The sequence below is a fragment of the Aquarana catesbeiana genome, linkage group LG08 (assembly GCF_042186555.1).
Source record: "Aquarana catesbeiana isolate 2022-GZ linkage group LG08, ASM4218655v1, whole genome shotgun sequence".
In the NCBI taxonomy this organism is placed as follows: domain Eukaryota; kingdom Metazoa; phylum Chordata; class Amphibia; order Anura; family Ranidae; genus Aquarana; species Aquarana catesbeiana.
The window spans coordinates 189,752,112-189,776,745 of record NC_133331.1 but is presented as its reverse complement, the minus strand read 5'-3'; the positions used below and the strand labels follow the sequence as shown (position 1 = coordinate 189,776,745).

Sequence of the window (24,634 nt, the reverse complement as noted above, 5' to 3'; positions counted from 1 at the left end):
GCCGTTGCGCAAGTTGGCAAGGCGGCCACCGGTCGTTTGTGTACATTTTCACAAGTTCTATGAAATGGATGTTTTGGCATCTGCGGATGCCTCTTTTGGCCGCAGGTTTTTTTTCAGGCCGCTGTTTAGGGGGTCTATTCCCTCCTTGAAGGGGTATCTTTCAGGTGGGGTTCCAGCTTGTCCTGGGTGAAGCTCCTGTTAACTGGTTGGCTCTTGTATTGCCTTGGGATTTTTCGTTTTCCCACCCCTCATGTTAGCTTTATTTTGGGACGTCCCTATCGTTAGGAATAAAGAAGGCTGTGTCTGTCAATTAATGACTGAGAAAATAGGATTTTTTATTTACCGTAAAATTCGTTTCTCTGAGTTTGTCAGACACAGCACCCACCCTTCTATGGAGTTTTTATGTTACTATTACTGCTATTACTGCTTGCTACTAAACTGAAAACCTAGAGCAGGGATGGGGTTATATACGGACTGAGGACGGCCCATGGGAGTGGCCAAGTGTTTTGTTTTTTTTTGTTCTGCCTAGTCCTACTCCTGCGGAGGCGATATAACCCTATCCTTAAGAAATAAAGAAGGCTGTGTCTGTCAATGAACTCAGAGAAACCGATTTAACGGTAAGTAAAAAATCCTATTTTTTGGCAGAAGAAATTGATGCATTCTATTCTACCAAGACCCTACTAACTGCTGGCAAATTTTAGTTTTATAGGGTTATTCCCACTTTAAAAGAAAACTTTAATACACCTTCCTCGACGATAATTCAAATCTTTGTGTTTAAAAATGAGCCCTTCACAAAAGTGCAACTCTAGGCAAAAACTTGGCTAAACTTACACTTTAATTATAATAATAATAAAACCGCTACTAATGAAAACATTTAGAATATGGGAAGGCTACGCTCCCTGTCAGCTTTTTGTGTGTCTATCCATATAGCACATTTCGCTCAGTTGTATTACTTGCAGTCTATTGAAGAAACAGCATAATGTTAAATTAAATATTTTTTTTCCCAACAGTGTAATAAGCTTGGCAACAAAGTGCGCAATGCCAAGTTTCCGAATGCACCTGAGAGCACATGGAATGGTAGCCATGGTCTTTAAAACACTGGATGACTGTCAGCACCACCCGGTAAATGTCATTACCTAGAGTGTGCAACCCTAAATATTTTTACTAAATTCTAATGTATTTATTGTAATGTTTTGCATTTAACTGCTGTAGTGCCAGAATTCTTTCCGTTTTTATGTTTATTTAAAACACCAATTCTCTTCAGCAACAAAGTATATGCAAATCCATTTGACACAAACATCAGAACATTACTGTACTAATTCCTGTGCGTGCATACAGGCTGTTTTCATACTTCTAGTCTTAACATCTTTTTAAAGTAACCCTGTCAGTAACGTAAACTTGTTGCCAAACGCCACTATTAGAGATATCTGCAGAAAAAAACGAAATTTCCCCTGTGCTCCGTGGTTTCTCTTGTGGACCTGTACGTCACTAAAGGACACCGAAGTGATGAGAGAGACAGAAGAAAATGTAAGTATTAATGCAGCTTTCATAGAGGTCATGTTTATTTACTGACACGGCCGCCTAAAGTGAAACTGTATATCCCTATTACTCCATCCCCCCTTCTTTCCTTCTGAGCCACCATCTTCAAAATCCAGCGCAGATGCATTGCAGGTTTCTGGCAAGTATTTGGGACTTGGCAATGCATCTGCACAAAGCACTAGATTTTTTGTGCATGTGGACAAATGCTGCTAGTTTCTGATATATGGGCAATGTAGACCAGTGGTGTGTCTGCATGAGTGCTAAATCTTGCAGCATGCATGTGCCTTTGGTAATGCATTGCCCCGTGGGATAGGTATTACTTGGCAGTCCCAGGAAGCAGTGGGGCCCAGTCTAAGTCAGAAAGAAGGAAGTGCTGCCTTGCAGCACAAAAGGGTAATATACTATGCAGAAAATAGTAAAACCGTTTCCCATTTTTGTAAGAGGGATTGGGGAGGAACAAAAAGAAAAAAGGTTGCTGTAATTGGTAATTTATTCCTTTTGAAAAATTTGAGGAGTTTTAAGCTTATCTGGTGCTGTAGAGATTTAGAAATTTACTTCTTGAGAAAGGAAGCTGTTGGCCTCAAGTTATGTTTCTAACGAGCTTTCCCTCAAAGCAGAGTTCCAGCCAATTTTTTGTTCATTAAAAGTCAGCAGCTACAAAAAGTGTATGGCCCCTTTTACACGGATGGATAGAATGGTGCTTTTAGCTGCGGATTTTCTACCGCAGCTAAAAGCACACAATGCTTTCGTATGGCCCCATTCACACACAGCGTTTAGCTGCGATTTAGATACATGCGGTTCCGTGCGGATAGATAAAATAGAATTGACTGCATCCAGGAGCGATTTAGCGCAGCTATCCGCACATAACTGCATGTAATCGCAGTGCACTGTGTCAGCTGCGGATAACAGCGCCGAGCTGCTCATCGGGAAAGGAAAAATGATTTTTCCTTTCCCAATGAGCGACAAGCACGGGCATCCGACTGCCAATGCCCGGCACTGTTTGGTATAAATCTTGAGGGGGAACTCCATGCCAAATTTTAAATAAAAAAGCGGCATGGGTTTTCCCTTCAGGAGCATACCAGGCCCTTCGGTCTGGTATGGATTGTAAGGGGAACCCCCTACGCCGAAAAAACGGCGTGGGGTCCCCCCCCAAAATCCATACCAGACCCTTATGCGAGCACGCAGCCCGGTCGGTCAGGAAAGGGGGTGGGGACGGGCGAGCCCCCCCCTCCTGAACCGTACCAGGCCGCATGCCATCAACATGGGGTGAGTGCTTTGGGGGAGGTATCGCCCTGTGGTCCCCCCCACCCCAAAGCACCTTGTCCCCATGTTGATGAGGACAAGGGCCTCTTCCCGACAACCCTGGCCGTTGGTTGTCGGGGTCTGCGGGAGGGGGGCTAATTGGAATCCGGGAGCCCCCTTTAATAAGAGGGCCCCCAGATCCCGGCCCCCCACCTTATGTGAATGAGTATGGGGTACATGGTACCCCTACCCTTTCACCTAGGGAAAAGGTGTCAATAAAAAAACACACTACTCAGGTTTTTAAAGTAATATATTAGACAGCTCTGGGGGTCTTCTTCCGACTTCGGGGGTCTCTCCGGTTCTTCTGCCGGGCTCCTCCGCTATCTTCTGCTCTTTGGCTAGCGGTGGTCCGGACTTCTGCCTTCTTCTCTTCTTCCTTCTTCCGATGTTGACACGATGCTCTCTCCGGCTGGAATGCTCTCTGAGCGCCCTGCTATGACTTATATAGGCGGTGACCCCGCCCCCTTATGCCGTCACAGTCCCTGGGCATGCTGGGACTGTGACGTCATAAGGGGGCATGGTCACCGACAACGTCACAGTGTCAACATCGGAAGAAGAGAAGAAGGCAGAAGTCCGGACCACCGCTAGCAAAAGAGCAGAAGATAGCGGAGGAGCCCGGCAGAAGAACCGAAGAGACCCCCGAAGTCGGAAGAAGACCCCCGGAGCTCTCTAATTACTTTAAAAACCTGTGTAGTGTGTTTTTTTTATTGACACTTTCCCTAGGTGAATGGGTAGGGGTACCATGTACCCCATACTCATTCACATAGAATGGGGGGCCGGGATCTGGGGGCCCTCTTATTAAAGGGGGCTCCCGAATTCCGATAAGCCCCCTGCCCGCAGACCCCGACAACCAACGGCCAGGGTTGTCGGGAAGAGGCCCTTGTCCTCAACATGGGGACAAGGTGCTTTGGGGTGGGGGGTCCCGCAGGGCGCTCCCTCCCCCAAAGCACCCCCCCCCCATGTTGAGGGCATGCGGCCTGGTACGGTTCAGGAGGGGGCGCTCGCCCGTCCCCACTCCCTTTCCTGACCGACCGGGCTGCGTGCTCGGATAAGGGTCTAGTATGGATTTTGGGGGGGGACCCCACGCCGTTTTTCGGCGTAGGGGGTTCCCCTTACAATTCATACCAGACCGAAGGGCCTGGTATGCTCCTAAATGGGGGACCCGTGCCGGTTTTTTATTTAAAATTTGGCGTGGAGTTCCCCCTCAAGATTTATACCAAACAGTGCTGGGGATCCAAGTCGGATCCCCGTCCAATACGAGTCGGTACCCTGTCGGGTTGCCATGGAAATGGCAAACCGCAGCTAAACGCAACCGCAGCTAATCGCACTGTGCAAATGCAGCTGATTGCAGTGCCTGGAGTCTTGAATTTCACAGAAAAAAAAACATGCTTTTAACTGCGGCAGAATAGCCGTCCGTGTGAAAGGCGCCTAACTGCTGACTTTTAATAAACAGCCACTCACCTGTCCCACGATCCAGCGGTGCACTCGCCCCTGCCCTTTTGACCGTGTGTCCTTCCTCAGCGGCGCTGTCATCTTGACTATGGGCACCTGGCTTTGACATTTGCTTCGAATTTGCGAATTCATGAGCAGCGCTGTGTTCTGTGACTGGTCCCGAAGTCTTCTGGGACCTGTCGTGTCCTTGTAGACTTCGAGAATGGAAGTGGGAGCGGGTACCTGTCAGTGAATGAAAACATTACCTAATATTGAGTTGGACCGCCTTTGGCATCTAAGATCTAAGATCAGCAGTGATCGCGTGTGGGGGAGTTACAAGCACCGATCACCGCTGTATGTCACTAAAGCAGCTGAAAGCCGCGGGGGGGAGAAGCTTGTAACTCCCCCACGCGCCGATCACTGCTGACTGTCAAGGTAACGGGGGAAGCATCAGGAGCATTTGCCCGAGTACAAGTACTTGGGCAAATGCTCGGTATCGGGACAACCCTAGTGAAAACCGCACACAGTGTACACAAAAACACTGGTTAGGCACACATTTAAGCCTAAATGTTTAACCCCTTCCCAGCCAGTGTCAGTACAGGGATCCCCGTATTGGTGTCACTAGTTCCCACAAAGTGTCAATGTCAGATTGTCTGCTGCAATATCGCCGTCCCGCTAGAAGTCACTGTTTGCCGCCATTACAAGCGGCAAAATAAAAATTCCATTGTATATCCCATAGTTTGTAGATGCTATAACCTTTGTGCAAACTAATCATATATGCTTATTGTTTTTTCTCTACCAGAAATATGTAGCAGAAAAAACATTGGCCTAAATTTTATGAAGCAGTTTGGTTTTGAAAATTTTTATTGGATATGTTTTATAGCAGAAAGTAAAAAGAAATTTTTGTCTTTTTTCTCTCTCCAAAATTGTCTTGTTCTATAGCGCCAAAAATATAAAAAACCCAGTGGTGATCAAATACCACCAAAGGAAAGCTCTATTTGTGGGGCAAAAAATGGCATAAATAAAATTATTTATGTACAGCGTTGCATGACCGTGCAATTCTCAGTTAAAATAACGCAGTGTCCTATCGCAAAAAATGGCCAGGTCATTGAGGGGGGGGGGTAAATCTTCCAGAGGTCAAGTGGTTAATCCAGTTTAGTGTGTGAAGTGTCTTTTGTATGTCTTGGAGTTTGTCACCTACCTTCCCATGTTATATCACTTCTGCTTTTAATGCGAAACATGTCACTTTCACACCTCCAAATCATGTCGTTTCCATATTTTTGCTCAGCCCCTGTACCAAATAGTTAAAAGAAAAGCAAACCACAGATGGAGTATGATACTGTAAAATAACTTTTTTTTTTTTTTTCTTGCTTTACATCAAGTCTCAATGTGCATTTTTCACTGCTACTTTGTGAGAATATCTGCTGTAAAATAACTCAGATTTATTTAGCAGTATTGCACTACAGGCGGTCCCCTAGTTACAAACATCTGACTTGCAAACGGAGGGAGACAACAGGAAGTGAGAGGAAATCTACCCCTAGGAAGGGAAATTCACTCCTGTAAGAGTTATGGGAAAAAGGTACCTCCAGACTGGTGCTTGTTTCCACAACAACCCAAAATCTTCTGAACATCCAAAAAGCTTAAACATTTTTTTTTTTGGCTGGAGCTACACTTATAAAAAATGTACCAGTTCCAACATATAGATTCAACGTAAGAACAAACCTACAGACCCTATCTTTTTTGTAACCCAGGGACTGCCTGTATATGAGGTTTGCTTTTCTTTTTACGGTTTGGTATATGGAGCATATTAGATGGTCTGAGATGGTTTTTTTTTGGTAAATATGTTTAGCATTTGAAATAGATAAAAAGTACATTAAGAGTGAGTAGAGTTTGTTCAACAGTATCAAAGAATAACAACCAGGAGATACAGGTGCATGAGTACAACAGAAATAGGCAATACAATGTACAAAATATGCAAAGCATTGCTGCAAAGCCGTAGTGATAAGTTTCTTGAATCAAACGTGGAGAGAAAACCAACGTATAGGTTGGGTGACTCTCACCAAAAGAATATTACGTAGAAAGAAAGAACTAGAACCAAAGAAGAGTGTTGATTAGGTTGGAGTTGTGGCCGTAGTGTTATGCCTAGCATCAATATATAAGGAAACAAAGTGAGGGTGGGAGATATAGGGGCAATGGGCCTTCCATAATAACTCTGTTTCGTGGGAATAAAGGGTTCCACTAGTCCGAAGGCCAATCCAGCAGATTGAATCATGGATTTCCAGGGGGCTGGATTTTGAGAGGGTTTTTAAAGAGACCAATCAGAAGCTGGCTGCCCTGATACCTATGTACAGCCGTGGCCAAAAGTTTTGAGACTGACACAAATAATACTTTTCACAAAGTCTGCTGCGTCAGTATTTTTGATCTTTTTTTTCAGCTGTTACTATGATAACATGCAAATCAGTCAATATTTGCAGTGTTGACACTACTTTTTCTGTTTCAAATATTTTATTGAATTTTATAGTTAACAACAAAATTCCATTAACTGAGCATGTATAATATAGGAATAGACATTACATTAACAGAGCATGTACAATAGTATAGTAGAAAAAGGCATAATGATTCAGGAAAGCAACTCTTATAAAGGTAAATGAAAATAGATAACATAGTGGGTTGTAGGATAAGATTATGTAACATGAAGTGTCATAGTCATAGCTTGGCAGCTATTTTGACGAAAAATAATTGAGAAATTAAATTGATTGAAATAATATCATTTCATCTATGAAGAGAATAGAAGTGAATATAAAGAAATATTTAAAGAAATATAAAGTTAATTTGTTGTAGAATAGCTGGGGGAATAAATTAGGCTAAACCAGGGCCAAGTTCCTTCTTTTGGCTTTGTTTTATCTGGTGCAAAGGTCAAAAATCTCAACCATTCAAAGCATCTTCTATAAGTTAGTATATCAGATAATTAACAGGAATAAACCAAGTGGAGGGGATAGGGCACAGAAGGGAGAGAGAAGGAAATGTCCATGGGGATCAGTGGTTTAGAGAATAAGGTGAAGGTAATCATAGTAGCAGGGCGGATATTAAAAAAACTCTAACGGAAAAATAAGTGAATAGTCCAAACCAGGGGGTTAATGATGTTTAATCCAAGGTCTCCATAAGGATTCAAAATTAGAAACTTTATCTAGCAGGATAGCTTCAGTTTTTGCATGCATCATAGATTGTGTAACTCTTTGACTGACTCTATGAAGAGCGAGTTTGATTTCCACGCTTTTGCTACAGTTTGTTTAAATGCCGTGGTTATAAAAAGAAGTCATTTGAATTGGCGGTGTATTATGATTTGTGGTTTTCTGTTTAGAAGTGCTACTGAGGGCTCAGGTGTTAGGGTTATGTTATGTTATTGTAGAAAAATGTTGAAGATTCCTGACCAATAGAAGCTTACTATGGGACTTTCCCACCAGATATGTACATGTAAACCCAGGGTAGTACAGCCTCAAACAGTGAGAGGGATTTTGGGGGGGGGGGGGGGGGGGGGGGGTGATATTCTGGATGGGATCAGATACTATCTAGTTACCTTAAAATTTGTTTCGAGAGCCACTATATTTGGTGTGACTGATTTAGTTGTTTGCCAAATTTGAGTCCAGTCTAGTTCATTTGGCTGAAGATGCTGAACAGTTAATCATTTGGTTGTGTATGTTGGAGGAGAAGAGGTTACACGAGAGAATAATTGTTCATATATGGCAGAAATAAGTCCATGTCTATGGGAAGTCAGATTTGCAAGCATTTTCAATGACTGTGAAGTCAAGGGTTTGTATGTCAGTGGGTTTGTTGTGTTTTTTAAAATTTTTTAATTTGGAGATATTGAAAGGTTTCTGTGGATGGAAGGGAATATGTTTTGCATAGGTCTGGAAAAGGTATGATATGTTGAGATTTAAAAGAAATGATGAACTCTAATCAAACCTACATTTGACCACGCTGAGAAAGAATTTGGGAAGGACCAGGCTGGGTAGAAGGAAGGGTTACATAAGAGGGAGAGGAGGGGATTATGTTTGGATATGAGTCCAGATCTGGTTTTCAATCTGTCCCAAATGGAAAGGCTGTGTTAGGTAATAGGATTTGTGATTTTCTTCCTCTGTGTAGGAGTTAACCATAGTAAATTTGCAATAGAAAGTGGGTCACAGTCGATTGACTCTGATACCCATAATGGAGTTTCCATTTGGGTAATTGTGCTATCTGGCATACTAAGGCTGCTTTCACACTGAGACGCTTTACAGGCGCTATGGTGCTAAAAATAGCGCCTGTAAAGAGCCTCTCCTCTCACTCCAGTGTGAAAGCCTGAGTGCTTTCAAACTGGAGCGGTGCACTGGCAGGACGCCAAAAATGTCCTGCAAGCAACATCTTTGCAGCGCTGTAGGAGCAGTGTATACACCGCTCCTAAAGCTCCCCTGCCCATTGAAATCAATGGGCAGCGCCGCCGAACCACCGGCATACGATAGTAAAACGCTGCTAAAAATAGCAGTGCCTTACCGCCAATGCCCCAGTGTGAAAGTAGCCTTTGACCGCCTCTAATACGGGGGGGATATAAAATTAATTTGGTTAAATGAGGTTTGAGTGAGCCCCAAATTAATTGATTGGTTTTTCGTTGTAAAATACATAGAAAATGTGAAGGGATCCTTTATGGGTAGTACTCTAAAGAGGTATAAAAGTTTTTAGGGAGGATAGACATTTTGATCACTGTTATTCTACCCATTCGTGCCAATGGTAGAGAAAACCAATTAGCTAGGAGTTTAGTAAGTTGTGTAAGCATAGGTGGGTAGTTGACTGTGTAGAGGTCAGATGGGTTTGCTGTAAAATTAATGCCAAGATAAGAAAAATGTGATGTCGACCAGACAAACGTTAGAGATTCATGAAGTTGAGTTTGGAGAGTAGGTGATAAAGAAATGTTTAGGGCTGTGGATTTGTGGAAATTTATTGTTAGGCCTGATAATTGTCCGAATTTAAAAAGAAAGTCCATGAGAGGTGGTGCTAACAGGGGCAAAGTAAGAAATATTAGGACATCATCTGCAAACAGGCAGAGTTGTGCTAGGGGCTAGATGGCTAGGGCAAAGAGGAGAGGGGATAATGGGCATCCCTGTCTTGTACCTCTCTCGATATTAAAGGGTTCGGAACGGTATCCTGAGTAAGATGGGTTTTGATATACGGTATCAATCAAACGCAAGAAACTCGCTCCGAATCCCCAACGTTGGAAAATTTTATGTAGATAAGGTAGGGCTGGGGAAAAAAATCGATTCAAATCTTGAATCGAGTTGAGAGGTCAAATCGATTCAAAATTTAAGCAAATCGATTTTTTTAGATTTTTTTTTTCTCTTCACCGCGCCGGACCCCAGGCGCTGCGGGCATGAGTTTTTAGGCGAGGCCGCAGTTTCAGCCTAGTCCGCGGCTACGGCCGGATGCCGCGGACTAGGCTGAAGTCGTGGGCTCGCCTAAAAACTCATGCCCGCATCCCCTCCGGACTGGCGCTGACACCGCGCCGGGCCTGAAGAGCTGCAGGCAAGGAGTTTTTAGGTGAGGCAGCGGCTTCGGCCTAGTCCGCGAGGCCGGACGGCGCGGACTAGGCCGAAGCCGCGGCCTCGCCTAAAAGCTCATGCCCGCAGCGCCTCGGGACCGGCGCGGTTTCCAAAGAAAAAAAAAACTCGATTCCAATTGTGAATCGAGTTTTTTTAAGAGAATCGAAGATTTTTTTTTTTTTTTTTTTTAGAAAATCTCCCAGCCCTAAGATAAGGCCAAGATAGCGAGTCAAAAGCTTTTCGTATATCTAACGAGAGGGAACGGGTAGGGATACGACGAGAGCAGGCTGTATGTGCCAGAAGTGTAGCTCGGCGAATATTGTCACCAGTTTGTCTGAAGGGGATAAATCCAGTTTGGTCCTTGTGGATCAAAGTACCTATTATGGGCTTAAGTCGGGTTGCAAGAATTTTGGCCAATATCTTAATATCTAGGTTAATAATGGATATCAGTCTATAATTTGACCATGAGGTATCATCAGTATTTGGTTTAGGTATCATGGAGATGGAAGTTGTGAGAGATTCAGTACGAAAGGATTGTCCATTCAGCAGAGAGTTGAACCATAAGTGGTGAAAAAATTGTGGAAAAGCCATCTACACCAGGACGTTTACGGGGTTTCAATGTTTTTATTGCGGTCTGGATTTCTGTTAGTGTGATAGGTTTGTCCAGTTTCCTGATGTGATAGGGAGAGAGAAGGAAGGTTAATAGAGGATAACAGCGTGGTCAAATGAGATTGATCAAATGTATTTGTACTTTTGTATAGTGTGATAAGTTTTCTACGAAATTTGTTCAAAATTTTTAGTGGATTGCTGGTATAGTCATCTTTTTGTTTTAATCGAATAGGTTTCGGAGTATGATCAAGTTTTTGGAGTGCTAGGGCTAAAAATGTCTGTTTGCCTTCATATAAAAGGAATGTTTGGATTTACAAAGAATATTTTCTGCTGATTCTGTCAATAAAAGATCTAGTTCTAAACGTGCTTTGTCATAGTTTAATTTGTTTGATGGAGAGGGTGTTTGGAAATTCTCAGAAGCTTTATAGAAAGCCTCTTCTAATTGCTTATGGCATTAAGGTTTTATCTTACCTTGGTGAGAAGCTTGGCTAATGCAAACCCCTCTATATGGTTTGAGGGCTTCCCAGCGGGTGAGAGGGTGTCTGTATCAGTAGTACTGTTATTCATAAGGTCTTGCATGGCTGTTTCTTTTTGTAATCGATACATGGGTTTTGTCAAACTATCGTTTATGTACCAAGTGTGGAGGTTGGATCAGGGAACCAAAGAAGAAAGAGTTGTTATAACTGCATTATGGTCTGACTAGGAACAAGGCATAATTGAGTTAAGAATAAGTGCTGAGGTACTAATACTCGCCAAAAGGTGGTCTATTCTGGAAAACTGTTTGTGGGGATGGGAATAATACGTGTATTGTCTTCTGGCTGGATTATGTTCTCTCTGTGTGTCTAAAAGAGAGTATTGGTTAAGGAGTCTTTGATAAGAGAGGTCGTAGTTGGGGTTGTGTTTCTTCTACTGATAACAAATGTGAGAGGAAAGATAAAGGATTCTTATTGGGAGCATAGTAAGAAACTATAGTGACTTCATCTTCTAACAAGAGACCGGAGAGTATAACGTATCGACTTTCAGGATCTTTGAGTTCTTTCCTTAGGGTAAATGGAGTTGTATGATGGAAAACAATCAATACTCCCCTTTGCTTAGTGTTCGCTGATGCAGAGAAAACCTGTAGATATTTTTGACCAAAATATTTAGGTGAGGACTGTGTTGTGAAATGTGTTTCTTGTAAACAGACAACTTGAGCTGAGAGTTTAGAAAAGGATTGGAAAGCTTTGGTACATTTAGGAGGAGAGTTGAGACCCTGAACATTGAGCGTCAAAAGGTTTAGGGAAGTAATTTCTAAAAGAGGTAAGGACAGAGAATTTGATTATTGGGTAGCAAATAATAGGATTATATATATATATATATATATATATATATATATATATATATATATAAAAGGGGGGTGAGGAAATTTAAGTTCCTAAGCAAAGCAAGTATCCCAAGTGGGTAGTGTAAGAACACTAACCAGAGGATACAAAAAAGTCCAAAGAGTGTCCAAACACCTGAGTTAAGCACTAAAGGAAACTGTGGAGGCGTAGTGGCTGTCTCTGGGACTATGACAGCCAACAAATTATACATATAATAGGTTGGTCTAATGAATCTCAAATTTTAATAAAATTTGAATTAACTTTCAGGAAGGAAGGTGTAATGTAGATCAAGATTGTCATAACTAAAGTAGTAAGTCAGAGGTTATATAAATTCATTTTGATATACTTCTTACATTTGTTTTGAGGGAAACTATATAACAGAACCAAATAACTAGGAGGTAAACGGACTATATAGAGAACCCAATCAGTAATTTTAGTTTGTTAAACTTCCCAATAGAGAAAGTATGAATCTTGAGGATGTTGTCAAAATGATATATTTCAGTCCATTAGATCTCCTTCAATGGGCGGTGAAGCAATGTGACTTCTCTTGGAGGGGGTTTGATGATCAGCGGAGTCTTGTAAATTCTGAGGAGGACCATAGGGCTCTGGGGTCTTCTACTGGTGCTCCAGGTGTTGACAGGCGAAGATCTTGTATGATTATTAGGTCATCGGTTGTTTTGCAGGCATGTGAAGTTCCTTTATAAGAAAAGCGGACAACTAAGGGAAAACCCCATCTTTAAGATATGCGGTGGTGCTGGAGCACTTGTAGATGTGGTTTCATTGCTTTACGTTTAATGAGTGTTTGTTGAGACAGATCTTGGAATATTTGGTATTTATGACCCTGGAATGTAAGGGATTCTTTATTGCGAGCAGTTTCCAATAATTAAAATTCCTTAGTATGGAGATTGGACCTCCTGGCCCTGTTCTCAAAGTTTTCAATGCGGTTTTTAAAGTGGTGTTCCGGCCGAAATTATACTTTTTAAGTAAAAATACCCCTATAATACACAAGCTTAATGTATTCTAGTAAAGTTAATCTGTAAACTAAGGTCTGTTTTGTTAGTTTATAGCAGTAGTTTGTTATTTTATAAACTTACAGCAGGCCGTAGCCATCTTAAGTGTGGGTATCTGAAGCCAGACTGTATTTCTTCCTGGATCTCATCCTTGCAGATCTCGAACATGCTCAGTGCAGCACAAGCAGTGTAACAGGTTTCAGGTCAGGTTTCCATAGCAACGGCGGTGCCAGAGGAAGTTGCCGCCCCTTCCCAGAAGGCATTGCAAACAGGAAATGATGCGATGGGCCACGGCCAGGGAGGAGGAAGTGAAAAATGAATACAGCAGATATACAGTAGGTGCTGAGAAAAAAAAATATCCAATTTGTTTACAGTGCACAGTTTAGTGAGGGATGCTAAAGAGTTGTAAAAGTGGGTGGAACTCCACTTTAAGTAGAGATTATTCATCTTTGAGGGATTCTAGTTCTTCAGTCTGGTTAAGAGGTAGTGACATCCACTTCATCCATCCTTTGTTCAAGGATAGTGGTGTGGCGGCCCACCTCAAGAATCTCCCTTGTCAGTTTGTCTGTGACATTATCTGAGGTATTCTGTAAGGCTGTATGGAAAATCCTTTCAAATTGATTTAACAAGTCAGAGCCATTTGTAACATTCTGTATATCTTTGGGGGTCACCCCAATGTCTGAAAGGGGCTCACCTTTTGACAGGGGCAAATACCCGAGCTGCAGCTGTGGATTTGAGTGTACGGTATGAGGGGGATGCTGATGCCGCCATTTTAGCTTCGGTTTTAGTCAACGATTCCTGAACCTTCTGTTAAAGCTTCATTTTCCTCACACTGTGCATCCTGTCAGAATGTGCCTGGGAGTCACAGATATGCGACAGGCACTGTGGTGGGGTTGAGGACTGATAGAATTCCTTAATATCTGCCCGTCGGGTCCCGGTTGGTGCGGAGCGCTAAGTGGACATGTCCTGTTCAGTCAGCTTCGCCATGCGCCCCCTGATACTTCTTTTTCAAGACCTCTACAATTCGCCCTGGCATGTTGTTAATCAACTTCTGGGCCACATCCCGACTGATGGCAGCCCATTCTTGCATAATCAATGCTTGGAGTTGGTCAGAATTTGTGTGTTTTTTTTCTTTTTTTGTTCACCCGTCTCTTGAGGTTTGACCACAGGTTCTCAATGGGATTAAGGTCTGTGGAGTTTGCTGGCCATGCACCTTTACACCTCAGATCACTGTCCCCCTGCAAATCTGTTTCACCGCTGTACCCCCCTGCACATCTGCCCCGCCACTGTAACCCCCTGCACATCTGCCCCACCACTGTAACCCCCTGCACATCTGCCCCGCCACTGTAACCCCCTGCACATCTGCCCCGCCACTGTAACCCCCTGCACATCTGCCCCGCCACTGTAACCTCCTGCACATCTGCCCCGCCACTGTAACCTCCTGCACATCTGCCCCGCCACTGTAACCCCCTGCACATCTGCCCCGCCACTGTAACCCCCTGCACATCTGCCCCGCCACTGTAACCCCCTGCACATCTGCCCCGCCACTGTAATCCCCTGCACATCTGCCCCGCCACTGTAATCCCCTGCTCTTCTGTCCGACCACTGTACCACCCTGCTCTTCTGTCCGACCACTGTACCACCCTGCTCTTCTGTCCGACCACTGTACCACCCTGCTCTTCTGTCCGACCACTGTACCACCCTGCTCTTCTGTCCGACCACTGTACCACCCTGCTCTGCTGTCCGACCACTGTACCACCCTGCTCTTCTGTCCGACCACTGTACCACCCTGCTCTTCTGTCCGACCACTGTACCACCCTGCTCTTCTGTCCGACCACTGTACCACCCTGCTCTTCTGTCCGACCACTGTACCACCCTGCTCTTCTGTCCGACCACTGTACCACCCTGCTCTTCTGTCCGACCACTGTACCACCCTGCTCTTCTGTCCGACCACTGTACCACCCTGCTCTTCTGTCCGACCACTGTACCACCCTGCTCTTCTGTCCGACCACTGTACCACCCTGCTCTTCTGTCCGACCACTGTACCACCCTGCTCTGCTGTCCGACCACTGTACCACCCTGCTCTGCTGTCCGACCACTGTACCACCCTGCTCTGCTGTCCGACCACTGTACCACCCTGCTCTGCTGTCCGACCACTGTACCACCCTGCTCTGCTGTCCGACCACTGTACCACCCTGCTCTGCTGTCCGACCACTGTACCACCCTGCTCTGCTGTCCGACCACTGTACCACCCTGCTCTGCTGTCTGCCTACTGTACCACCCTGCTCTTCTGTCCCACCACTATAACCTACTGCTCATCTGCCCCACCACTGTACTTCCTGCACATCTGTCCCACCACTGTACCCCCTGCTCTTCTACTCCACCACTGTAACCCACACTCATGTGTTCCACCGATGTACCTCCTTTCTCCTCTGCCCCAACACTGAACCCCCCTCCTGCTCATCTGTTCCACCACTGTAACCCCCTGCTCATCTACCCCATTACTGTACCCCCTGTTTTTCTGTCCCACCACTGAACCCCTCTCTCATTCATCCCACCAACTGTACTCATCTGGCCCGATGCCGGAAACCCCCCCCCCCCCCCCCCGCGCTCATCTGGCCCGAAGCGCCCCCCCATCTCTTGCCCGAAGCGGCCCCCCCCCTCCCATCTGGCCCGAAGTGCCCCTAGCCCCCCCCCCCCCCGCTCCTCTTCAATATGCAGAGTGGTGAAAGTAAGCAGAAATGAGACACATCTACCTGTCCTGGCACACTCACCCTGCTGATCCACCTCTCGCATCCAGCCCACGTACGTGTATGTGATGTCACATACAGGCATCTGAAATTGATGGACAATGATGAGCTCAGGTCAGCTGCATTTTCTGAAAGCAGTGGGCCTGTGTGCAGTATCATAAGTTGGCCCTGCAGCTGAGAGCGCGGCACTCTGCGCCACAGGAAAAGTTGGGTGTGATTTTCATTGCGCTGAATACTGGCTGTGGCTTAAAGGGACACAGTGCAGGGGTTCAATAGTAAGTGACGCAAAGGTTCAGGAATAATTTCAACAAAGTTCCCAGAAGCTCAACAGTAATTCCACAAACTGTCACCTGATTTTTTCAATCATAGTAAAATCCCTTCTTTCTGAGATTTGAAGTGGCAACCAAGCGAGCCATCTTCCTCCAGATGGTGGGCAGGGCTAGCAGGACTGTGATTGGCTTCAGCAGTGGCCAATTACAGTCGTCCTACTCCTGGAAAAGGGAACCTCTCACCCCCCCAGCAGAACTGCACTCAATCTCTTCCCCATCACAAAAGCTGATGATCGCAGCTACAGCAAAGTTAGAGACCGAAACATGTTTCCCATCTTTTACAGTGTGTGGGGGCACAGTGCTTCCCTCTCAGTGCAGGTGCAGCGTGGGGACCTCTGAAATTGGAATGCATTAGCGTCTCACTGATGCTGCTCTGCTGATAGGGAGGGAGTCGAGTGCCGGCAAAAGAGGCTTCATGTGCAGCTTGCGGCACCAGTGCCGGGGGTTGCCTACCCCTGCACTAAAGAATGTGTACAAACTATAACAAAAACCTAGTTTGATGCAATCAATAATACATATTAACCATATTCACATTTAGTTTTGCGAAGAATAAATGTTTAGTACCCTTTCGTGATGTCTGATTCTACAATCATGTGATTGCTCGGTCTTTCTTGGCTCCCACTTCCTAGCAGTGGGGGCATGTCTGATTAGAAGAGGGCAGATATTGCTTGACCTTACACAGAGGGAAGTACAGTCCATGTCTGTGCATTGCCATCACATACGGAGAAGTATGTTCCTTTAGTCAGAAAATGAAGTCCTGCTAGATCACTTCAGGCTGACCCCTTTTGCAGGTATAGCTATGTAAAACATTAAAAATAGAGCTCTATACTGTTTAACGCCTTCACGCCGACTATACGCAAATATGCAGCCTCATCCACCGGGAGGCCTGAGCGACCAGCCGACTCATCCTCAGGCTAGCCGGAGACCTGAATGAAGCCAGAATCTGCTTCGATGGGATCTAGTAATCTGGAAGCGATTTCATGACATAACTTCTGGTTTACTGGAGCCTTAAAGAGGAAGTAAACCCTGATGGGTTTTACTTCCTCTTTTGCTCGCTGCAAAGCCTGCAAATGAAAAGCATAATGGGCTAGTATGCATCACATACTAGCCCATTATGTGCCACTTACCTGCAAAAGAATCCAGCGTCCCCTGTGTAGGCAGCGTCCATCTTCTGGCCCCTCTTCCTTCCGGGCCACAGACTCCAGCTCTGTGATTCGACGGAGCCGTGTGACGTCACTCCCGTGCATGCGCACAGGAGCCACAATTAACGGCACAGGCTAGGGAAGAAACGGCACTTAGTTACGTTTCTTCCCCGCGCATGCGCCGTTGGAATTTTCGGCGGACTACAAGTGAAATATCTCCTAAACTGCCCACGTTTAGGATATATTTCCACTACCTATAGGAAAGCCTTATTCTAGACTTACCTATAAGTATAAGTCCAAAAAGTTGGTTTACAACCACTTTAAAGGTACCAGAATGTAAAAAAAATTACAGGATTGAAAACAGCCAAACTTGGCGTTTTGAATGCTTTTAAGTACAAAGGAGGGATTTGGGGTCTTTTAGACCTCCATAAAGAGTACCTGTCGCTGCCTATTACTGTTACAAGGGATGTTTCCATTTGTAAAAATGTTAAGCGCCCAGGCCCTCCGTGCTCACGCGCAGAAGCGACACAAATGTAAACGGTGTTCAAACCACACGTGAGGTATCGATGGAGCGAGAGCATAAATTCTAGCACAACACCTCCTAACTCTAAACTGGTAACCGGTAAAATGTTTTAAAGCGTCGCCTATGGAGATTTTTTAAGTTCCGTAATTTGTCACCATTCCGCGAGTGTGCGCAATTTCAAAGCATGACATGTTGGGTATCTATTTACTCTGTGTAACATCTTTCACATTATACAAAAAAAATTGGGCTAAAAACAGTTTTTTATTTTTTTATTCATGAAAGTGTCGCTGCGAAAATACCGTGTGACATAAAATATTGCAACGATTGTTATTTTATTCTAGAGTCTCTGCTAAATAAATATATATATATATATATATATATATATATATATATATATATGTATATGTATGTAATGTTTGGGGGTTCTAAGTAATTTTCTAGCAAAAAATACAGATTTTTAACTTGTAAGCAACAATGTCAGAAAAAGGCTTAGGCATGAAAGGGTTAAAATCCAGTAGTACTCACCCTGCTCTGCACATGCTCATTTGCTCTCCATGTTTACGCCCTGCCAAGTTTGTAGAGGCCGATCTGCTGACAGCCTTGAAGTGGAATTAAACCCTTCAATCTTTTACAGTAGGGGTGCACCGAATGGAAATTTTGATGCCGAAAATGAAGGATGCATTAGGCCGAAAATGACAGTTTTTAAAAAATATTTATTTTTATATACAATTGTATTATATTCAACTTGTTAAAATGAATATCAATTTAAATTAATATGAATTTATTGTTGGCCATTATTGGCACCTTTAGTGCAAGAAAAGCTCAAGAAAAATGCAGGCATCAGTCTCTAGTCATCTCTGGTATCATGTATGTAATCTCTTACTTAAACATACTGCTAATAGTATTAGCAAAATTTCCATTCGGTGCACCTCTAGCAGACATGATACAGGAGATGGTCAGAGACTGCAGACATAATACAAGAGATCAATGCAGCCTCGCCAGTGCCCGTCGGATGGAGCCTCGCCAGTGCCTGGATCAGAGCGGCGATCTCTGTGTGTCTTATAGCTGTATTTGAATTGCCCGGGTCACAGAAACAATGAATGTCCCACCTCCTGTGATCACGTCACACTGATTCAATATCCCACCATTGGATTAGTGTGCCGTTCATCACAGGAGGTGGGACATTGTTACTGCAGCCCCTGAAATTCAGCTCCGTGACACACGGAGATCGTCGCACTGTAGGAGGGAGGGGAGGACAGGGGTACGCCAGGATGACATCCCCACAATGGGCGGTAGCAGGGGCAGGGCTCTGCCCCGTTTTCAGCTCTATTATTTGCAATAGTTTCCTTTCAGCGATGAGCCGAAAACGCCATTTTCGGCAGCTTTTTTACGGCCGCCGAGATTTCGGTGCACCCCTACTTTACAGCCAAGGAAGCCATTTCTGTTTGATCTCCCACTGCCATGGTGCTGCACAAGTGATCAGTTATGCCACCAGCTATTTGACACTTTGGTTGAGGACACAAGCAAATGTGACTGTTGCATTCCTGGAATGTCAGGATCGCTGTTTTTTTTGTTAAGCCATTAAATCAATGCGTTTAGTTCCGCTTTTAGGGGCTCTGTGCTTCAGCAAAATGGCAGCCTCCAGCAAGAATAAACAGGAGCTCACAGTGGAGTTAAAACTTTATTCTGCTTGTATACTTATATTTTTATCAGTTGTAACACTGTGCACTATAGTCATATTTAAAGTGATAGCACTATAGTTGTGATTTGAATTTTTGGTATATTTCATTTAAAGGACAGTGGTACACCTGTACGTTTATATAATTTTAAAATGTTTGTGTGCAGCTCTTCTTTTTAGGTGTGAGCACAATTATAATTACAAAATCTGTGAGTGTTTGGCATTTGCACAGAGTTCTTTTGCAGTTAAATGTCATATCTGCCTACAGCTTAACTTTAATATGCCTGATTTCCACACTGACCTTTTATTGCTGGGGGAAACAGTTATAAACCTCACTTTCAGAAATATTTATTACTACCTCTTATTGTCCTCCTTCTTTGTTTCTATCACAGAATCTAGCTCTTTGTACTGCTGCGCTAATGTATATACTAAGCAGAGACCGCTTAAATATGGACCTTGATAGAGCTAGCCTGGACCTCATGATACGACTTTTAGAAATGGAGCAAGATATCACACCTAAGCATATGAATGAGAAAGATATGAATAAAATAAAGGAGAAAATTCGCAAGTTGTGTGAAACTGTTCACAACAAGCACCTCGACTTGGAGAATATTACAGTAAGTGTTTTTTGTTTTCCCATTAGGGCCACTGAGTACTTTTGGTAAAACAACTTGCAGCCTGGGCTATTATCAAGTGCAGGACTTGGCCTCTTGTTGCGATATCATGTCCTGTGCTGCTTCTGATCATTGGGAATGGCAGCCTCCAGCACTGAATTGGAAGCCTCAGATGTGCCAGGCGACAGCTGTAATTGCATGTTCTCTCTAAGCTTTTTGGCAATGCCCTATAATTCTGGCATTGCCAGCCTCTCTTGTGATTGAGTTTTGAGCTTTGAAATAATACGAATTTCACCTATATTACTAATCTTTTGTAGAGTGCGTTTCTCCAGTATTTTTCATTGTGTGTGTGAAGTGGTTAAACTTTGCACTTAAACCCCATCTGTTACTCCTCCAATCCAAAATGACTAGGTCTCAATTAAAACAGGGAATAAAGCCAGATAGTGATTTAAAAAGTCACATACTTCAACTTCTGGCTCATTTGCCCAGGTGCTGGTGACTTGACATGGCCTTCCCATAAAATGTTTTTTTTCATTCTTGTCTGTGTTTTTTTTTTTTTTTCTATAGTTTTGCTTTTTTTGTGCAGTTGGGGGTTTTATTTCTAGTCTATTTTCATAGGTAGGTGTTTATACATAATAATCTTCCATGACCTGGTGTATTGTAATCATGAAACCTACTTTTTTATTTATTTTATTTTTTTGTTTAGCAAATTATTTTATTAATGGTGCAGTACACAAGGTTACTAAATGTAAGCCTCTCTTTCCAAAAGTAACTTGGGAAGTATAATTGCCATAATCATATTGTTATCTAGATAGATTTAGTGGTTTGGGGAACCATAAGTGACCACCTGGGTGCTGCGTAGCTGTATTGGTGCTTAGGGGCAGTCCAGGAGGCTTTGGGTGCCAAGTGAGGAGGGCAGAGCACTTCCTCCACCCCTGCCTCCATTCATGACTGTTAACATCTGTAATGCATTTAAATGATGAGTGTTTGTTTAATATAGTTTTATACATTTTTTTTATTTTGCAAAATTGTGTCCAGTAAAGTGCAAAAATGAGGAGTAGTTTTCCAGTCTGCATGTATTTGAGTCCCGATCATATGTGGCTAGTACAAACGATCAGAAAATCAGACAAAGGGTTTTTACTCATCATACATATTCAAAGCCATGGGAAGAGATTTTTGCTGGCAGAGAAAAAATAAAGGAAACCATTAAGAACGATGACAAAAGCCACCTTGCAATTTTTTTAATTTTTTTTTTTTTTTTTTTTAGTAGTATCGCTACAATAAGTAATGGGAAATTTCCTAATGTGAGGAGAAATGTTAACTTTCCTGATTATCACAGGAACAGGGTTTTTATTTTTTATTTTTTGGACCTAATCATCTTGTGACCATAAGGAGCTAATTAAAAATGTATTTAGGTTAAAGCTTGATCATTTGTATTCTCATTCTATTCCTAATAAAGTAGTTCTAAAGGCAGAATGATTTTTACTTTAAGACTTGGCCATACATTATACAATTTTTTAATTCAATTTCATTTAGATTTGCCTTCAACTATGTAGTGCAAGGGCATTTCTGAGTGCATACAAAATTAAACAGGTTTAGGTTTGCCCCTTTTGGTAAACCTAAAGGAAAATTGTATAATGTAGAAAGTGCGGCTTTCCCCCGCCAGCCCCCCTTATACTTACTTGAGCCTGATCTTGATCTAGCAGTGTGCCCAATGCAGTGGCGCTCTCCCTCTTCACCGGACAGAGAGTTAGCAGTGGGAGCCATTGGCCTCTGCTGCTGTAAATCAAAGTAGGGTCTGGCCATGCCATTTGTGTCTATGTATACCGACAACGTAGTTTGGGACCGAGCCTGCAGGTGTGCCATGGTAATAAGATGCTTCTCATGGTAGCACACTAAAAAGAGGAGGAGGCAGGAGCGCCAGTGGGGGACCTGAGATTAGGAGGATCGGGAAAGCTCTGTGCAAAACCACTGCACAGAGCAGGTAAGTATAACATGTTTATTTTAAAATAAAATACTCTTTACAATCGCTTTAAGTTAATATGCTCTTTTCCATTTCACAGACTGGTCATTTAGCAATGGAGACATTACTGTCCCTCACATCAAAACGAGCAGGAGACTGGTTTAAGGAGGAGCTGAGGCTTTTAGGTGGACTGGACCATATTGTAGACAAGGGTATGTATTGACTGCCTTCATTCGTGTAACTCCCCCCCCCTCCCCTTCCCTCATTTTCCTTCCCCTCCCCGCCCACCCCACCCCCCCTTCCCCTCTCACCCCCCCTTCCCCTCTCACCCCCCCTTCCACACACCCCTTTCCCCCCCTCTTTCCTCCCCCTTTCCTCTCCCCTTCCTCTCCCCCCCCCCCCTTTCCTCCCCTTTCCTCTCCCCTTCCTCTCCCCCCCCCCTTTCCTCCTCCCCCCTTCCCCCCCCCCTTTCCCTTCCCTTCCCCCTTTCCCTTCCCTTCCCCCTCCCTTCCCCCTTTCCCTTCCCCCTTTCCCTTCCCTTCCCTTCCCCCTTTCCCTTCCCTTCCCCCTCCCTTCCCCCTTTCCTATATTTGTATTAACAATATACTGACTTGGGGAATCAAATCTATTCATTTAGACTTTTCACTGCAGTAACTTGTAGCAACCAGTCTTTATTTTTTATTAATCTGACCATGGCCAACTAAAATTTAATTACTATGTGTTATTTTCACACAATCACAACTAAGGATGTGCTCCGGCGTGTTCGCACAGCCCACATGCAGAGCCTGCCAGGAAGTCTGCACTGCGCTAATCACAAGCAGTGAGACATTTCTTGATCTCTGCAGCCACGCATCGAGACAATGTCTTACTGCCTGCGATTAGCGCAGAGCAGTGCCGACTTCCTGGCGGGCTCTGCACGTGGGCTGTGCGAATATGTCGGAGCTCATCCTTAATCACAACTCTGGACTATTCTAGAAGATGTAAATGTTGACTTTTTCAAAGTGGCAAGGTGGATGATCTTTTATATCAATACACTTGCATAGTTTGACAGCTAACAATTTGGAGATTTAATTCTTTCTCCCTCCTTCAGTTAAAGAATGTGCAAATCATCTTGACAATGAAGAAAATGAGGCAAAATTAGTTGCGTATTTATGGGGAGCTGAACGATGCTTAAGGGTCCTGGAGAGTGTAAGTATCCGCATCTTGTTTGTTCATTCTCTTTCTGAAAACGTACTGATTATTCTCCAAGTTGATGTTGTAAAATCTGGCAGAGAAAAGTGTTGAGGAAGGCTGGTTACCAGTCAGATGCCAGCAGATTTCTGTGCAAGAACTGCATCCTATTCAAAACAAAAACATTTTACGTGTTTATGAATATAATTGCTGTTACAATGAAAGCTGACTTGAAAAATGTAATTTTCTATTTTGAGTAAAGCTTTTCATTAGATTTGCTGCTAATATAGCCTGATTATAAACGTTTTCTAGTTGATTCTTATATAGACTAAAATAATTTTATTAAAGAGGATAACCACTCTTTAAAAAAATATATATATAAATTAGCAGCTACAAATCCTGTAGCTGCTGACTTTTAATAAAAGGACACTTACATGTCCGGGGATCCAGTGCTGTGCTCACCTAGACTAGTCCTTAACAAACCTTTTGGATCACAGTCGGCTTTGCTGCTCATGCGCTAGCTGCACTGTGCATTGTGAATGGTCTCGCAGTCTTCTGCGATCTGTCCCAGAAGATTGCAAGAGGGGAGAGGATAACTTCTGGCAAAACTAAGTACCTGCCCCCCCTCTTTTTAATAAAATTACATGCCAAACTTGGCAACGAAGGAGGACTTAAAACGGAACTTCCCCTTTTGGGTGGACTTCTGCTTTAAGCTACTCCGAACTTACCTTGTTGCATGCCCATGATGCATCCTGCAAAGCCTGTAAGTGCCGACTTTCCTTATTGCTGCAAGAGCAAGGAATTGCATAGTGATGTCATCTGATGGGTGGATACATCCCTAGTACAGGATGGAAGGTTAATATAGGTGGTTGGCACCATGCCCACTTAGGATGTGCTGTAATTCTTCATTTCTCATGCTGAAAATCGTATTTTCCTGAGTGACTGAAGTTCTGACATCACTGGCTGAAAACTTCAGAGTCTGTTTAACGGACAACTGGCATTTCTCAAAGGCATCTGGACATATTTGTTACCACAGGTCCTTCAATCTGAAAAATAAAAAAAATTAAAACTGTGTTAACTATCTTTTTACTTGTTTAATCACCTCAATACTTTGACTTTCACCCCCTTCTACCCAGGCCAATTTTCAGATTTCAGCGCTGTCACATTTTTAATGACAATTACTCAGTCATGCAACACTGTACCCAAATTAAATTTTTATAATTTTTTTCACACAAATAGAGCTTTCTTTTGGTGGTATTTAATCGCCACTGGGGTTTTTATTTTTTGCGCTAAAAAAAAAGATACCCAACGTATCGCGCTTTAAAATTGTGCACGCTTGTAAAAATGGTGCCAAACTTTGGTATCTAAAAATCTCCAAAGGCGACGTTTTAGAAGCCTTTATTGGTTACCAGTTTAGAGTTGTACAGGAGGTTGGGTGCTAGAATTATTGCTCTCGCTCTGACGTTTGCGGCGACACCTCACGTGTGGTGCAGTCGCTGTTTACGTATGCATACGGGACCAACATATGCGTTCGCCCTTGCATTGGGGGACAGGTGCCCTTAAAATTTTTTTATTGGTGGGACCCTTGTACACTAACAGATGTTATTCTGCACTTGTATACTGACAGTTGATTATCCACTGGA

General features: G+C 43.5%; 1 protein-coding gene across 2 annotated transcripts in view; it reads left to right on the top strand.

Moving 5' to 3' along the window:
* The window catches only part of WAPL (WAPL cohesin release factor), a 219,129-nt gene that overhangs the window by 119,154 nt on the left and 75,341 nt on the right, over positions 1–24,634 (top strand). For both annotated transcript variants that reach the window (XM_073596726.1, XM_073596725.1), the window contains 4 exons: positions 1,011–1,122; positions 19,637–19,861; positions 21,922–22,033; positions 22,912–23,009. In XM_073596726.1, coding sequence (XP_073452827.1) covers positions 1,011–1,122; positions 19,637–19,861; positions 21,922–22,033; positions 22,912–23,009 — 547 coding nt within the window. The remainder of the gene's footprint in view (positions 1–1,010; positions 1,123–19,636; positions 19,862–21,921; positions 22,034–22,911; positions 23,010–24,634) is intronic.